Below are 17,461 nucleotides of genomic sequence, written 5' to 3'. Positions count from 1 at the left end.
TCTGATGAGTCCAGATTTACCCTGTTCCTGAGTGATGGGCCATCAGGATAAGAAGAGAGACAGATTAAGTATTAATTGATACACCCATCATGCCTAGTGCTGGAGATATGCCTGGTACATACCTAGTACTTCACAAGCCTGTGGGAGAAATGCAATGGGGTTGCTGCAGTTGGTCAGGACTTTGTTCAGCAACATTATGCCCAAATAATGAGATCAGCTGACAGCCTGAATAACAATTTTATACCATTGATGGATTTTTTTTCTTCCTTGGTGGCACAGGCATTCCAAGATATCGCTCATAAGCAAGAGTGATTCAGGGAGCATGAGACATGATTTTCACAAATGGATTGGCCACCAGTACAGGCATGAACCCCATTCAGAATCTTTGGGATATGCTGGAGAAAGCTTTGCGCGGTGTCCAGAATCTCCCGTCATCAATACAAGATCTTGGTGAAAAATGAATGCGACACAATAAATGGAAATAAATCTTTTGACTTTGCAAAAGCTTATTGAAGGATAGCTGTAATCAAAGCTAAAGGGATTTCAACAAAATATTAATTTAAATAAAAGGGTTCAGGGACACATCATGGATCTTTTTTTTAGTTTTCTTCTTTCTACTTGATGAACACACAATGATGGAACCAGGGCAGCGGTTGGCACCGATGCCCCAGTGGAGGTTCTGGGTTTGAATCCATTGGGCAACAGGGGCCTCTATGTGAGGGTTCTTCAGCTTCCTCCCAGTCTAAATACATGCTCATTAGGTTAATAGGCGATTCTAACTGGACCTAGGTGTGAGTGTGAATGAGTGTCTGTTTCTGTATTAGACATAGACTGGAGACCTGTCCAGGGTGTACCTTGCCCTTCACCCAATGACACCTGGAATATGAGTGGTCCTGCTCTAGAACCTTTGGCATTTTTGACCACCTTATGTGAGGACCTGTAACCCCTGCACTTTAGAGACAGAAAACCAGACATAGTTTGCAGTTTTTGTCCATTTGTTTCATCGTTTTATTTTGCCATCTCCAGTCAGGTGACAAAGGCCTCGAGTGAACAAAAAAAGTTTGCAACTCTATCACCCTCCCCAACCTGATCGAGTCCCTCAAAAGAAAACACACACCTCACTGCAAGCTGCCTCCCACATTTTGGAGGCCCACACCGCTACACACTCACGCCTCTTAAAACAAAATAGAACACTCCTTTTGTATTGGGGGATGGCCGGGAAAGCAGGGGTAAGGCCTTGACTGCCCCGGTGGACGAGAGCTGTGAGTGAAGACCCTCACGCCCCTCAAAGTTCTACACAGACAAGAGACTGGCATCACGAGGGTAAATCACTGAAGTTTCTGTTCTTGGGGGGGGGGGGAGGGAGGGGGGAAGAATCTCTTTTCTTGGTTTTAGAGCTTTGACATGCTGGGGTGAGTCTCAAGTGCTTTTAAGTGCTAGCCGCCACCAATCCCAGGAATTAGGAGAAACGAACCTCGCCACACCCAATCCCTGCAGGAACCAGAGCAAGGGCCATGCTGGCAAGCGTTATGGCTGCTAGAGGGACGACCTAAACCAGAATTCCGTATATACAGGGGCAACCCTCCCTACCCACTGCTTTAACAACTCAAAAACTGCCCCCCGCCCCTTCCCTCTAAAAGGCTTTAGACCCACTATATTCATTCTAAAGAATATAAAAAATAATCATACAAAAGCTGAATCCCATTGTTATTTAAACATTCAGGAATGTGAGTGGCAAAACCAACACTTTGAAGGCAAAAATAAGCAGGAATGAGCAACTGATCATTATTTTTGAAGTTGTTTTATATAAAGTAGATTGTTACCAAACAAAACCTCAGTGATCAGGCAGAGGACCACGCAGCAAGCTGCAGTGGAACATTCCTAACAGCAACGGAAAAGAGAAACGATAGGGGGAGAAAAAAATAAGATCAATGATGAGAAATCACAACAGAATGATTGAGGATGTCTGTGAGGGCTGACGCTTTGGTGACAGAACCAATGAGAATGCAAGAGACTGGTTGTGGGTGGTGCTTGTTGCCTGGGCAGCAAAGTCTGTCTCCCTATTTGCTGGCCAAGACCTTGGTAGCGACAGCACATTCCTCCCCCATGGCACTGATCACGGTGACCTGCAGAGAGCACACAACATGTTCAAGTCAATCATCTGAAACTTTACACATACGGCTTGCACCCCTCACATTCCCTGTGCAACCTTCTCCTTCAACTCAGGACTCTGAACCTTTCCTACTTAACAGTGACGCCATGAATTTATGTCCAAGAGATCTCAAGATGGAATCAAGAATTTCTGGCGAGAAAAATCAAGAATGATGGTTACCATGAATTCATCGCCAGCATCGAACTTTGCCTCGATTTCTTTCCCAATTTCATTTTCAGGGACACGCAGGTCCTCTCTGATGTCACCATTGTCGCTCATCAAGGACATGTAGCTCTCGTTGATGTTAACCAACTGGGGAAGAGACAAAAAACTCAGTGACAACACTCATCAAAAGACACAATCTGAAGGTTCCCAGACATTCAGATTATGGTTTATTCAGGACTCTTTCTGCGTCTTGAAGACGTGTCATCCAGGTAGCTTCTTAAGTTAGGTGAGCACAACCTACACAGATGTTCCTACAAAGATGATACATCTTGAAGTCATGAATCAACTTTTAGGGATTATGAAAAGGATATCCTTTAGGATAGGAAAGGATATCCTCCGCCAACAACGATCAGCTCTTAAGTATCTCTTTACAGCTTATGTATATTCAGCTTCCTACCACTTCAACCTTCCATTAATATTAGCTGTTTTTTCGAGTGTGCTATTGATATCCACCGATCTGGGATAACATTATGTCCACCATCCTGATATTGTGTAAATCTCTTTTGTGACTCATCAGAGAATAGACATGGGCCTTGAGTGTCATTAGTGTCTGTCAACAGAAATGTGTCTATAGATCATTCCAGATACTTGACCAGTTTGGGATCTAATGGACCCAGTCAACACCTTGTGCTATTCATGTTTTTTGAGTTGTTAAAGCATTTGTGTGTAAACCTGTGTCAGGCTGCATCCTGGTGGGGATGGCTGCTGCCATCAAGGAGCGTCATTGCTATGGGGTGTGGGTTCCTGTTCTGTTCTAGATGGGTGGTACATCTCTAAGGCACGTCTAACTTCCACATGAAAAGAAAGTTTTCCAAGAGAACCCTGGATTTTCACAAGATGGTCAATGTTATTTACTTCTGTCTGCCTTTAATGTTGTAGCTGATCGGTGTAAAGCCTCCTGTTTGCATCGTATACATCAGCGGAGGCTGACAATCTCAGAAATGTGCATCAAGCCAACTGATGACAATTATAACGTAAGAGGGGCTTAAAGTTCACCAAACAGGAATTGTGACCAAATAACATGGAATTTTTTATTAATTTAATTAGATATTTTTGCAGACGAGAGAGGAGAGAAACAGGAAACCTAAATTTAACTGGCACTTTATTGAACAAACTTTAATTGCTAGTAAAATGAACATACATCCATGTATGTGGATGTATAATACAGATGCAGCTAAAACAATCACTGCGTTTACATGCACTTGAAAAAAAATTGCCTTAATCGGACTATAACAGGAGAACTTAAGTGCATGTATACGCTTTTCTCCGATTAAAATCGGAGTTCTCACTATCCGATTGAGACACCCAGATGATGCGGTTGGAATTAGAGTTTTCATTGGATAATGCGTGTGCGCATGCACCACAACCACTGTGCTGGTGTGACCCCGGAACAAAAACATCCAAGAAAGCCGATCACAGAAGAAGAGAAAAGGAGCCGCTAGAGGAACTGTCTGCGGGATAGCGCGGATCTTACCTGCACCAGAAGTACCATGAACATTACGCACGAGATTACAAAATGTACTATTATCCCTACGGTTGTTGTTTGAAATGCTACTAGAAATCTGGCCGTATTAACGTGGTATTATCCTGGTGAAAAGACACGTATCGCCACCTAGTGTGGAAGAGGAGAACAGTTATTCGATTTTCTTGCGCTGCATGTAAAATGGGACAAGGACTAAGGTCAGAAAGTCGAATTTTGAGCATAGCTCGAATAATCTCTGCATGTAAACGCACTGAAGAGCTAAAAACAAACGGCGTATACACAATGTTCATTGGAGTTACCCAAACACGAGCTGCATGCAAAGAGTTCAAACTTCAAAAAGAAATTATGGTGTTATAGCACAGACAATCATAGTAACAAGTCCATTCTAATTGCATCCTTTGACTGCAGTAACTGCACAAAATTCCAGAGATGTTTGAATCATCTGCATACCTGATAGTCTATCCTCTTGATGGAAGGAACATCCATGTTGTGGGTGGATGGGCACATATCTTCATACTTCTTGTTGGTGAAGATGTCGATACCAACAAGGTTAACCTACAAGAAAAATGTTGTCATGGTAAATTCTTTTTTTTCCCTCTCTCCACATTTAACTTCAACTGCATGCATTTCCTTCTGAAATAAGATGTATACAAAAAAATCGTTAAATCAGCTTTCATTATCAATAGTCTATATGGGACATAACGAACCAAAAAAGCTTCTTTCTCACAACAAAACATTACAGATATGAAATAACACCACGAAAATATATAAAATCAGCTAATGGCGGTAGTGCAGAACAATTGCCTGTTGAATTTTCATACACAGTAGTGCAAATGTAAAATAAAGTGCAGACCAGATTATTAAATTCAACATTTAAGAAGAAATGATTTAGAATGAATATTTAACTGGTGAAAATTATTTTCCTGGTTAAGTAACCAGATGTGATGAAATTCCTATAACCACTGCAGAATTGTACAGAACTTACAGGGGGTTCGAACCAAATAAGAGATGATAGCCCAACTCAGAGCGGCTCTCATTTTGATTTTGGTTCCACAAAGCTTGTTTCAAAAGAATAACTTTACCTTGGCATGTCCGTGCTTGCCGGTCTTGGAGGTGGACATCTCCACAATCTTGCAGGGACGTCCCTTCAACACCACATAGCCGTTCTTACGCAGAGCAGAGCACTGCATGGGGTAGGTGGCGGAGGCGCCAGACTCGCCAGTCGTGAAGTCAAGATCGGGATCTGCCATGGTGCGTTCGGTCAGGGGCGCTGCAGGAGATATTCACAGATCAATTAACCTACTAACAAATACTGTGGATTGTTAATTAGCTGCAAGCTGATACATGCAAGACAGGAGGAGTGCAGGAAGTAAGGAAATGCTTTAAATAGTTATTTCTAGTCACTATGTAGACTCTTTAATTTAAAGGTTAGGTAAACCTTTTGTGTTTACATTAAAGATGCCATAATTAAAATGTACATAGATCTGATTGTCACATTTATTAGAAAATAGTTTTAGTATGGTTAGCTGTCTTCCAGGTGATTTGCAACCCAGCACACCACAAACACCCACATCTTATGTTGTTTCAGATTAAAGGCCTGTACGTAAATTTAAAGTATATTTCTACCTTTCCCGTATGTGTTTAATTCTAGAGTTAAGTGACAGTTTATTGGCCCTGTTCCTGCGTTAGTGTGGGGCCACTGCAGCCTTTCTATGGCCCCGGTGCAGTGGTGCTACTTTTAGGTGGTTATCGCGAGATTTCGATTAAGGAAACGCGCAGTCCTCATCACCCGTCCGGCAACTTAATTTAAGTTTCGTGTAAATCACAGAAACCATAAGTCTGTAGGGAAACTTGAATATGAAAAAACTAACTACACCGGCTCAACACGAGGCTGGAGAGATAGCGAACATTGCCTTTACTACAAGTCATCGTGACCAACATTTGGCAAATAGGGCAAAAACAGTCTAAAAACGTCGGCAATACATTCGAGAATAATCAAAAATCATTATCGAGGGTTACAGGGCATTTCAACACATTAGCGCAAACTCCAACAAGATATCTGGCCTGGAGTTTACAAGTGCAACAGCGCCAGATAACGGTACAAAGCCAACAATGGCTTTACGATCACCGACAGTAGGAAACAGCTCAAATTTTCATTTACAATTAATTTACCTAGACATTGTTAGGGTGAACTTATGGTGCAGCCACGACAGAATGTGGCCAACATGAGCTGCTGCTTCACCAATCGCGAGAACCGTTATCCCGACCGTGAGAGAAGGCACGATGCTAGGAGCGGCTAGCCATGCTAGCCGTCCATTCAGCTCGGTCCAAATAGAAGCAGATAGTGACGTTCCGTCGACAGCGGCTGGCTGAATTTACGTTTAATTTGACTAAATTGTAAAAGATTGGGTCTTAGGAGACACACGCGTGGTTCATTTTGGTTGTAGGTTGAAATAAGCGCACAACCGCGCAGAGAATGACAAGCGACTTCCACCGACCGCGCCGCCGAAGGCCGCATGTCCCTTTGAGTCAGCTCGGTAATGCTAGATAGAACATGGACACCCACACCCTGCCACCGACTACACCAACGGAGAAATTAAATAACTACTCCCGCGGCTGCCCACATAACTACGCAACTACTTTAGTACCTAGGAGTCGAATATCTGTTCACTTTAAACCCATTAAAGTCATACGTTTATCCCCCCAAGGCAGAAACACGCGCCATGCCACACTTACCTTCCAAGAAAAAGAGGACCGAAAATGCGCAGGCGCAGCCAACTTTACTGCAGCATCCGTAAAGGAAGAGGGGCGGGGGAGGGGGCGGGCGTTTATGTGTTCCGGTGGCAGCTTGGCAGAAAGGGATGCCAGGTCTGAGGCAAATATGGCAACCATGCAGCTCACTGACGTCCACCATGAAGTCCACATGTGCGACATGATGTCCACATGTGTGCCGGGCAGGGGTGAGCTGAACCGCGGCATTTAGGTTCCAGAATCACAAATATATCACTACAAAATGTCTGTGAAGGTTCTCAGTCATCCAGGTCATGGTAATCCAAAAAAGTGTTGAATAAGGTCAGCTGGACTTGTAGAATTTCTTGAAGACCATTCGCCACTCATCCGAGTAGCTTCTTCAGTTCTGATAAACTAGTGGGAAATTGAGGTTTAAATAGGAAAAACTCTGTGGGTAACACCCACCAGGAACTTGCTGGACCAGAAACTAGGGTCCCTAATTACCATAATGGCTGATACTTATCTGTCCTTGAATGGGGGGAAACTGTGTGCCTAGACTAACTTATCCTATGAATAGAGCTCTAACGAGGCTATTGTCCATGGGAACCTGGGGGCTCAATGTGTGAATGTTGTTGAAACTTCTTGGGGACAGATGTCAAAACTGAATTATAAATAGTTGGTAAATTAAATCTCAGTCCACCTCCTCTGTTTAGAGAAGGTTTCTCCACTTTGACATAGATGGCTTCCTTAACTCCTCTCTCAAACCATCTGTCCTCTCTGGCCAGGACTTTGACGCTGGTATCCTCAAAGGAGTGTCCTTTGTCCTTCAGGTGGAGGTGGATTGCTGAGTCGTTTCCTGATGAGCTGGCTCTCCTGTGTTGGGCCATGCGCTTGTGTATGGGTTGTTTGGTTTCCCCAATGTACAAGTCTGTACATTCCTCGCTACACTGAACCACGTACACTACATTGCTCTGTTTCTGTCTAGGTGTTTTGTCTTTGGGGTGGACCAGTTTCTGTCTTAGTTTGTTTCCAGGTTTGAAATAAACTGGGATGCGGTGTTTACCAAAAATTATCCTTAGTTTCTCTGAAACCTCAATTTCCCACTAGTTTATCAGAACTGAAGAAGCTACTTGGATGAGTGGCGAAATGTCTTCAAGAAATTCTACAAGTCCAGCTGACCTTATTCAACGCTTTTTTGGAATATCACTCCAAACAATTATATGTTTTTATTACACTGGTGACGTCTCCAGCAACCCCCACAACCCTAGTGAGAATGAGCGGTAGTAGACGATGACAAGAGATGGGATTAAACTGGGAAGAATGAAACACTACAGTGTTTCTATTATTTAGTCCAGACCACTGACTAAAATGAAAACACATTTGCAAAGCAAGTGCAACATGATGCAACAATTTTTTCTATTCTATTTCTATTAAAGAGTTTATTGTTATGTCTGTGAAGGTTCTCAGTCATCCAGGTCATGGTAATCTAAAAGGCATTGAAAAAGGTCAACTGGAATTTTCTTGAAGATGTTCTGCTGCTCATCCAAGTAGCTTCTTCAGTTCTGGACTGCTCTGAACTGAACTGGCCAAACAACCACATCACCTTGACATTGTTTTGCTAATGTTCATGCTTATTCTGTACATTTTTTTTTTACACTGTTTATTTTTATTTTACTTTAATCTAATCTTATTTTATCTTTCTTGTGGTTTTAACAGTGTTTACTTTTATGTGCAAGAAGCTACGGTGACAAAGTAATTTCCCTCGTGGACCATTAAAGTCTGTCTAAGTTGTTAGCCCTCTCACAAGACTGGCGACCTGTAGTAATTTACAGGATTAGTGGTTATAGATAGTTGATGGATGATCATTCCTTGCACTTCCAAATATTAAATGTAAAGGCAAAATTATTTTCTAAAACTAAATCTGATATTTTTAGTGTAGCCAGACTCAGTTATTACCAGAATAGTCTGGCCAGAAGAGTCTGGTAACACTCCATATGAATAATTAAATATTTAATTGTATTACCTGCTACAGAGAAAATGAAGAATAACTAGATCTGTATTTAAACAAAAGGGAGCAGGAAGTAGAATTGAATTTGTTTTGAACAAAATGGAAGTTAATGTCTGTTATAAAAGATATTGTCAGCGAAAAAAAGCTCTAAGGAAAAACACTTAACAGGTATTGAGGCATTTGTTGTCAAGTATACCATACGTGACAAAATTTTGTTGCTCTGTTTGTTGAGAAACTATGCCTCTGCATGGAATAAAATAGTCCAACATTGGTGGAAATATGTCCAGGCCAGGTGTCAGACTCAATTTTAGGTAATCATGAGTCTGGTAACATTTAGATCAAACCAATACATTTAGATGACATAATAAAACAGTCTTACATAAAAGCTTGTCTTCACAAAGGTTATGGTATTCAGCATTAGTTTCTAATCCAAAAAAGCGTTGAATAAGGTCAGGTGGACTTGTAGAATTTCTTGAAGACATTTCGCCACTCATCCGAGTAGCTTCTTCAGTTCTGATAAACTAGTGGGAAATTGAGGTTTATATAGGAATAAACTCTGTGGGTAACACCCACCAGAAACTTGCTTGACCAGAAACTGGGGTCACTAATTACCATAATGGCTGGTACTTACCTGTCCTTGAATGGGGGGAACTGTGTGTCTAGGCTAACTTACCCTATGAATAGAGCTCTAACGAGGCTATTGTCCATGGGAGCCTGGGGGCTCAAAGTGTGAATGTTGTTGAAACTTCTCGGGGACAGAAGTCAAAACTGAATTATAAATAGTTGGTAAATTAAATCTCAGTCCACTTCCTCTGTTTAGAGAAGGTTTCTCCACTTTGACATAGATGGCTTCCTTAACTCCTCTCTCAAACCATCTGTCCTCTCTGGCCAGGACTTTGACGTTGGTATCCTCAAAGGAGTGTCCTTTGTCCTTCAGGTGGAGGTGGACTGCTGAGTCGTTTCCTGATAAGCTGGCTCTCCTGTGTTGGGCCATGCGCTTGTGTATGGGTTGTTTGGTTTCCCCAATGTACAAGTCTGTACATTCCTCACTATACTGAACCGCATACACTACATTATTCTGTTTCTGTCTAGGTGTTTTGTCTTTGGGGTGGACCAGTTTCTGTCTTAGTGTGTTTCCAGGTTTGAAATAAACTGGGATGCGGTGTTTTACTTACCAGTTCTCCCCATTCAAGGACAGGTAAGTACCAGCCATTATGGTAATTAGTGACCCCAGTTTTTCGTCAAGCAAGTTTCTGGTGGGTGTTACCCACAGAGTTTATTCCTATTTAAACCTCAATTTCCCACTAGGTTATCAGAAATGAAGAAGCTACTCGGATGAGTGGCGAAACGTCTTCAAGAAATTCTTCAAGTCCAGCTGACCTTATTCAACGCTTTTTTGGATTAGCATGACCTGGATGACTGAGAACCTTCACAGACATTAGTTTCTAATAATTGAGAGAGCTGTTGATTCAAATCTGTTTTCATTTTGGAGGCTGCGATTTGTAGTATTTCATTTTATTGTGTTGCATCAACACATGTTCCTGATATTATCATTTAGCAAAACATTTTAGTCATCATGCTAGGCTAAATCACAGAAACACTTTAGTGTCAGACCAGCCAGGTTTTCCTGACACTGTTTCAACAACAACAGAACTATTTTGTGAAAGACTGTTAATGATCTACAAGTGTATCTAATGAACTGGTATGTGAGTGTATAATGCTTGTTTGAGTATGTAAACATCCTATTGTTAGCATATAGCTCAAATTATTGCTGCCTCTAGAAGCATGTAAGAGCTACTAACAGTAATAACTACTAAAATTATCACAAATATTGCTGAAATTAGGAGCAGGAAGAAGAAGGTCCAAAGCAGACTCCATCTGCTGCGGGGACTGAAGTCCTTCGGGCTGCAGGATGCCCTCCTGAAGACTTTCTATGACTCTGTGGTTGCGTCAGCCATCTTTTATGGTGTGGTCTGCTAGAGCTGGGCTGTAGCCTTGAGCCTGTGGAGGTGGTGGGGGACATGAGAATATTGGTGAAGCTGTCGTCAATCAGGCACAATGCCTCCCACCCCCTGTACAAGACTGTCAGAGCCCTGGAAAGCTCCACCAGTGACAGGATTCTTCATCCATGCTGTGTGAAGGAGCAGTATCACAGGTCTTTCCTCCCCTCTGCTGTCAGACTCCAGCCAGGTCTTCTGCCAGTAGACCAACAACAACATATGTGCAATATCCCATTTAATGTGCAACATTCTTCCTCATCCATGACTGTTCTCTATGTAACTACATGTACATATGCATATATATTTATACCTGCTGTTTTGCACTGTCAGCATCCTTCCCAATGGTAGACACATACATACACATCGATTGTTTGTTTGTAATATATCTTTTTCATATTTTTTTATACTATATATATATTTTATTCTTTAGTCCACCAATATGTGCACTGTCCGTGATTGCTGAATGGATTTTGCCATTGTGGGATGAAAGGCACATCATTTCTATGGTTTTGCTGCGTTTTTTCTAAATCAGACGTGATGGTGCAGGTGAACCTTGTTGTGAAAGCCAGGTGTGAAGAACAAGAGTGGAGCAGGTGTTGTTGCTGTACAATGAGAGGACATTTATTGTAGAATTCCCAACATCACAGATGTGTGTTACCAGACTGAGGTTTCTTTGACTGATTCCAGTGATTCAGACGGGGTGAAAACATACACTCACATGCATGTCACACACCTGTGCGCACACCTGCTCATCCACACACTCAGACACACAAAGGCTGACAGCCATACATACGTTCACAGTCTTGATACGTACAAAAATTGAAATACAAATACAAATAATACCACAATAAAAACATTGTATTTCTTTTAGAAATTCTTATAGCTATGTTCTCTATTCTGTAGAAAGACAACTATGCTTTAATAAGTGAACATTATTTTTGTCTTCCTCTAAATGATTAGTAAGATATCATCATAACGGAAATTCTTACAGTATATATATCTTTTAATCTATAGTTCCTCAAATGCACCCTGCCTCCTGACCTTTATTCACAGGGTGTTGATCAGCACTAACATATGCTAGGCTTCGCTAGCCTTAAAGTGGCATCGCTTGCACCCATCGATTCTTTAGGATCAGCGAACAATAAAAGAATATCTAGTAAAAGACAAAGCAGTTTCCTCCCACAAACACCAGTGTTTACAGTTAAAGAAGTGGCACTCCAGCTCTCTCCTTCCAAGCTGTTCTCGGTGTGAGCGTCGAAATAAAAGAACCTGGATGGTAAATGTTTCATTCTCCAGTGTTCAGTCTTAATCAGCTAAGCCAGCCCAGTATGGTGAAAGATCTTCCCCCTCCACTAGCATATTGCCTCAAATGTACCATTCAAAACAAGTGACGACTGGAAAACCATGTATGTCCCCATGCAAAATGAACAACTAAATAAAAGTTGATAAACTACTGACAAAAGGTGTTAAAACAAGCCTCTGAGTTAGTCTTTGCTTGCCTAAGAAAAACTCCAATCTGACAGAAACTACAGAACAGACAGATTTACAGAGGTATGACCCAGAATAAAAGCAAGACCTTTATATTTTTGTCCCCTGCTTTGCAAGTCTGTCCTTAACATCAAAGTGAGTATTTACACAAGTGCAATGCACACAGAACAGTATGGACAATTAAAAAAAAAGGTGGTGAGAACAAAGAGCAGCTAAAATAAAGTCGTCCAGAAGTTGCTAATTATTCTAAAGTCGAAGATTTCTAGTGAGAAATGATGTGGAGATTCTGTTAGTGTGTTGCTGTTGCAACAATAGTACAATATCTACAACCTTCCTTCCTCTGGCAGAAACATGTATGGATAATGCAGCCATTGAAGTCAACTGTGAAGCATCTGCATGCGTAAAATGTCCCATTTTCCTTGTCACACTGGCTGCTTATTCTGTAGTAGTATTTTCCTTTCCCAGTGGGAACAGATAGAAGGTGTTTCGGCAGCAGCAGCACTCCAAGTGAGTGTTCACACTGTGAGCAACATCGTAATCGAGTCACATCTGCTCCATCCAGATCCCACAGATACTGGACTGTTCAAGGTCAATGCATTTTTGCTGATACGTTTTTGCTTTAAGAAGGAAAAGCACAAAGAAGCCATCCTTAAGTTTTTGCTACAAGAATCAGTCTACTATTTCTCAGGAGTCATTAACAACAAACAGTACTTTTCCACACTAAGCCAGATTATTTTGAAATGTGTCATTTCACATTTGTGTTTTTGTCAGAAGAAGATAAAATATCTCCTTTAGGTCTTCTTTCGTTATAATAAAGTCTTGATTATGATCTCAGTCAAACAATCCCACTGCAAAAAACAAACAAACAAAGAAAAAAAAACCTGATGCAAACAGATGCATGTTATCATTTCATGTCATCCAGCTGCAGAGACCTTCACTTCTGGAAAATTAGGCCCAACAACATAAAAATGAGACTGGATGCTGGTCCAAAGCTGTCCCACCCACAAAACTTCTCTGGGGAATGTCAGAGCTTTGTTTACAATAAAAGCCAAACTATTAAATTCTGCTACTGAGTCTGTAGTAAAATATATTGACCGTTAACAGCAATAAAGGAATTATTGAGAAGTATACATCACATAATTTGTTCGCTCTGTTTTGGTCAGACACAGAATTTGTAACAAGCCATCTGACACAGAGTTAAAAATACTCTGCGTGCAATTGGATAGTCCCTCAATCAATCAGAGCCATGTAGTTGTACACTAATTTAATGCCACAGTCTTCAGATGGCCTATATGACTATGCCACTGTTACTCTACTGTCCATCACCACATAAAGCCCACCTAAATTATTTGATCTTTGTTGGAGTATTATTAGTTCCCAACAGAGAGACTCCAGATCAACTTTTCACTACAAACAAAAAGGGGGGGCAGGAGAGTTAGTTTGGCTTTCAGGCTAAACACACCCCACAGTAAAATCCAAATCATGTTCCTAAACGTGTATTCCCATTGGTCACATTGAAGGTTCATTAAAGTGCCACAGGACGTGTTTGATCTCTTACAGGATACAAAGTTAAATTTCTGGACTGACAGGCATCAAGTTTCTCTCATTGATTGTCAATTTTCATGTGCACAGCCAGAAGCTTAAAGAAACCTATTTACAAATCAAACAGGCCTAGTGTGGATGTTCTGCAAAATGATTCAGATTCAGTCCAAATCAGGCCACAGTAAAAGCAGTAGTACTGGTATTGTTGCTACCTTAATAACTAGTCTACTATACTTACTATAACAATAGACCACAGTAAAAGATAAACACCTGCATCACCGCAGTGATACTCGCAGTGTGAACACCCTGTAAGAAAGTAACTGATGTGCTACAAAAAGAACTTCTCCACAGCTCCCCACTGAGTCAAACAGGGAGGTCAAAAGCTTTGCGTCATGTCCTTTAAAGTCTCCAGATTAACCATTAGCCCAGTCGTACAGTCCACAAGGAAGGAGAAGGCGTTGTCTGCTGATAGTATTATGTGGAATCACTTGGCTCAGCAGGCAGTGATGCCATTCACTGGGCCTGGAGCACCCCCTGTGGGTGGAAGTATTTATGTGGGGGTCACGCTCCTGAGGTCCAGATGCACGCCTGAGCGCGCGCACACACGCGCACACACATGCCCGCGCGCACACACACACACACATGCACACACACAGTCCTCATGTTATCCCTTCCTCCTCTTGGTGGCTGATATTCAAGATGAAGAAGAGGTGGTTAATGGGTCCCAAGAGTTTCCAGAGAATTGTTACCAGTTCATCATGGAGCTTCTGTTGAGGGTCATGAAGAAGACTTGGCTGCTGCCCCCAGAACGCACTGAAGCAAAGAAAACCTGCAGGGAAAGGACAGCGTCAGCCTGTGTAAAAACTGCTGGTACCCTTCCATTACAGACAGAAAATTCCACAATGGTCATTAAAATAACTTGAAACTGAAAAATATCAATAATAAATAACAATTTACTGAAAATGAATGAAAATCAGACATTGCTTTTACATTGTAGTTCAACATATTTAAAAAAAAAACCCAAAACAAACAAATTAGCTGAGACAAAATTATGGTACCCTTAGCTTAATATTGTGTTGCACAACCTTTTTGTGACAATCACTGCAATCAAGTCATTTCTGTAACTCTCACTGAGACTTCTGGACCTGCCAAAAGGTATTTTGGCCCACTCCTTGTGAGCAAACTGCTCCAGCTGTCTCAGATTTGAAGAGTGCCTTCACCAGACCGCTTGTTTCAACTCTATCCACAGATCACGGCTAATGGAAGGCCACTTTAGAATAGTCAAATGTTTGATCCTCAGCCATTCTTGTGTATTTTTTTTTAGCTGTGTGTTTTCTCTCCTTGGCTTTCTGTGGTCTATGTTCAGTGTAGTTCACACCATACCAGTTATATTGCTGATATACTATATTAGACTGTCTGGGAAGTAACAACAAGCACACACAGTTTATACAAACCGACAGTACCATCTGTACACATGGCGAACGTGAGGTCTTTGGCAGGATGGATAAACTGTGTTCGCTTGTTGGGACCCACAGGTAGTGTACCATGAGCAGTGTTTGTGTTTTGCGGAGAGCTGGCTGCATGTGACTTCCCGGACCACAGTGCGTCTGTGCCTGACTTCGGGACTTTATGGGCGGATGGAGACATGCTCCTGAGCCTTGGAGTTGACGTCCCTCCCTCAGTGGACAGTGTGTAACAATATCCAAGCCACTGTTGACATGCAACAGTCCAATATAATGGGCGCAGCAGATTAAAAGGAAGAACTGGATGTTGACTATGTGAAGTGAAGGTCAATGTCTCTGTTTGTCCTTTGTTAGGATTCTATATAGGATAAATAAAGTCATACCATCATTAATGTACCTTGATCTCAAAAACACCCAACACCACTGTACAAATGAATGAAGTTTGAAGTTAACCAAGCCTTACGCTAGCTTATCTAGACAAAAGGCTTAGAAAAATAGCAGCTACCGTCACATATACGGTGAAACACACGAGTGCATGTAACTGGTTGATGTAGATAGCCAAATTTAATTGACACGTAACTTTGCCTGAGTAACTACTAAGTTATTATGGCTGGCGTGCTAATGTTATAACAGCTTCAGACCTGCGCAAAACTACCAACATTTCAAGAGTTTTCATTTTTTAACCCTTTAAAGGGATTTTTACCTTTTAAATGCTAGTTGTTACAAAACAAGACAAAAATGAATTATTTTTGATGAAAAGGTCTGAAGATGTTTAAATGATTTATGGAAAAAAAAAGTTGATGAAAAGAATTGATGTATGAGGATTTTGTGGCTGTTTTTTGCACGTGTAAATTTTTGGCCACAAAGGTGTCCAGAGGGTGCAAATTTTTCAGTTTGACACTACATAAAATATAATGATGCCATCAAATATATTTTATTTCCAATCCTTGGCATATCCAATACTTCAATTACCACCAAAGAACCATCATCCTACTGTTTATTTTAAGGAATTTTTTGTCTTTTTTTGTAAAAAAAAATTTCAAACTTTGTATCCTCAGACTGGCATTTAAAGGTTTAAAATCCTGAAAACTCTTGAAATTTTGATAGTTTTGAGTGGTCTGAAGTTGTTTAAGTGATTCATGAAAAGAGAAAAAGTAGAAAAACATATTTAAGTATAAGGATTTTATGGCGGTTTCTTTATGCGTACACATTTTTTGCCACAAAGGTGTCCAGAGGGGTCAAAATGCATCACGATACTATAAATGACACGTGAGACTAAGAGACACTGGATTTCAAAAATTTGGCTAAAGAGTTTCTGCAGAAATTCAAGCCACAAGTTGTAACACAGCCAAAATAATCACCAAATGAAAAAAAAAAGTTGAAAAAATTTACAAAAATGAGGGCATAAGGGTTTAATAACAGAAAGACTAATTTCATTTTCATTATTTCTGTGTATTTATAATTTCAAATTTTTCTCTGTGATGGACGAACACGGGATAGACTGAGGGGAAGGTAACGTGACTGGGCAAATAGAAAATAACTATGGCATCTACATTCCAACTGGCTCATGGTATTTCAGTATCCCCATTCCACATTGGTTTTATTAATTTATTTTTTCTGTGTAAATACATACGTTTCAATTCCAACCCTCACCTACGGTCATGAACTTTGCATAATGACTGAAAGAACAAGAATACAGAAAAAAGCGGCCGACACATAGACACACATAGATAAGGATGCCTCCCGGACACCTCCCAGTAGAGGTGCTTTGGGCATATCCCACCAGTGGGAGGCCCCGGGGGCGACCCAGGACGAGATGGAGAGATTATGTCTCCCGTCTGGCCTGGGAGCATCTGGGAATCTCCGGAGGAGCTGTTGTAAGTGGCTGGGGGTAGGGCCATTTGGACCTCCCTGCTGAAGCTGCTGGCCCTGCGACCCAGATATGGAGAAGACAACAGACGGACGAACAAACATTTCTTGTGAGGTAGCTGAAATGTTAATAGCGGCGGCTCTTAACTGATTTTATAGCGTAATGATAATATTATAATTCTTATCAAGCTACCAAATAGCTATCAAGTTTCTGAAGGGGATCTTTGCTAACGTGTCACTCCAACAGATGACATCCTTTTGTTAAAGGTGAGACTTTTTACCTGGAATACAATGAGAAATACAGCCAGATTTTAGCTCCACATTTTAAGAATGGTGTCTCTACTGTAGCAGGCCATTAAATGTGATCAGAATCAGATAGTCAATAATGCCACAAGTAATGATATGAATTATTATCATTACACTACAAAATTAGTTAAGAGCCGCTGGTATCAACATAGTAATTACCTGACATGAAATGGGACAAAATTCGGACGTTGTCCA

At 41.1% G+C, this 17,461-nt stretch overlaps 2 protein-coding genes across 16 annotated transcripts in view; both read right to left on the bottom strand.

Annotated features, from left to right (window-relative positions):
* Nucleotides 1-977: 977 nt before the first annotated feature.
* Nucleotides 978-6,789, bottom strand: eif5a (eukaryotic translation initiation factor 5A). Its single transcript, XM_047567686.1, has 5 exons — nt 6,597-6,789; nt 4,943-5,130; nt 4,311-4,415; nt 2,333-2,464; nt 978-2,126 (listed from the first exon to the last, which is right to left on the bottom strand). Exons 1-5 carry the CDS (start codon nt 6,772-6,774, stop codon nt 2,061-2,063), a joined length of 669 nt encoding a protein of 222 aa, XP_047423642.1. The 5' UTR covers nt 6,775-6,789; the 3' UTR covers nt 978-2,060.
* A 3,308-nt stretch (nt 6,790-10,097) lies between these two features.
* tnikb (TRAF2 and NCK interacting kinase b) overlaps nt 10,098-17,461 on the bottom strand; it is an 82,070-nt gene continuing 74,706 nt past the window's right edge. For 9 of the 15 annotated variants that reach the window (XM_047612241.1, XM_047612242.1, XM_047612246.1 and 6 more), the window contains 2 exons: nt 14,378-14,457; nt 10,098-10,599 (listed from right to left, as the gene is read on the bottom strand). In XM_047612241.1, coding sequence (XP_047468197.1) covers nt 10,575-10,599; nt 14,378-14,457 — 105 coding nt within the window. In that variant the 3' untranslated portion in view covers nt 10,098-10,574. Of the gene's footprint in view, nt 10,600-11,194; nt 14,458-17,461 lie in introns of those variants that run through there. The other 6 variants (XM_047612245.1, XM_047612254.1, XM_047612255.1 and 3 more) reach the window with 1 other exon arrangement.

This window comes from Mugil cephalus, chromosome 18 (assembly GCF_022458985.1).
Source record: "Mugil cephalus isolate CIBA_MC_2020 chromosome 18, CIBA_Mcephalus_1.1, whole genome shotgun sequence".
NCBI classification, from domain to species: domain Eukaryota; kingdom Metazoa; phylum Chordata; class Actinopteri; order Mugiliformes; family Mugilidae; genus Mugil; species Mugil cephalus.
The sequence above is the reverse complement of the archived record's forward strand: the minus strand, read 5'-3'. Positions and strand labels throughout refer to the sequence as shown.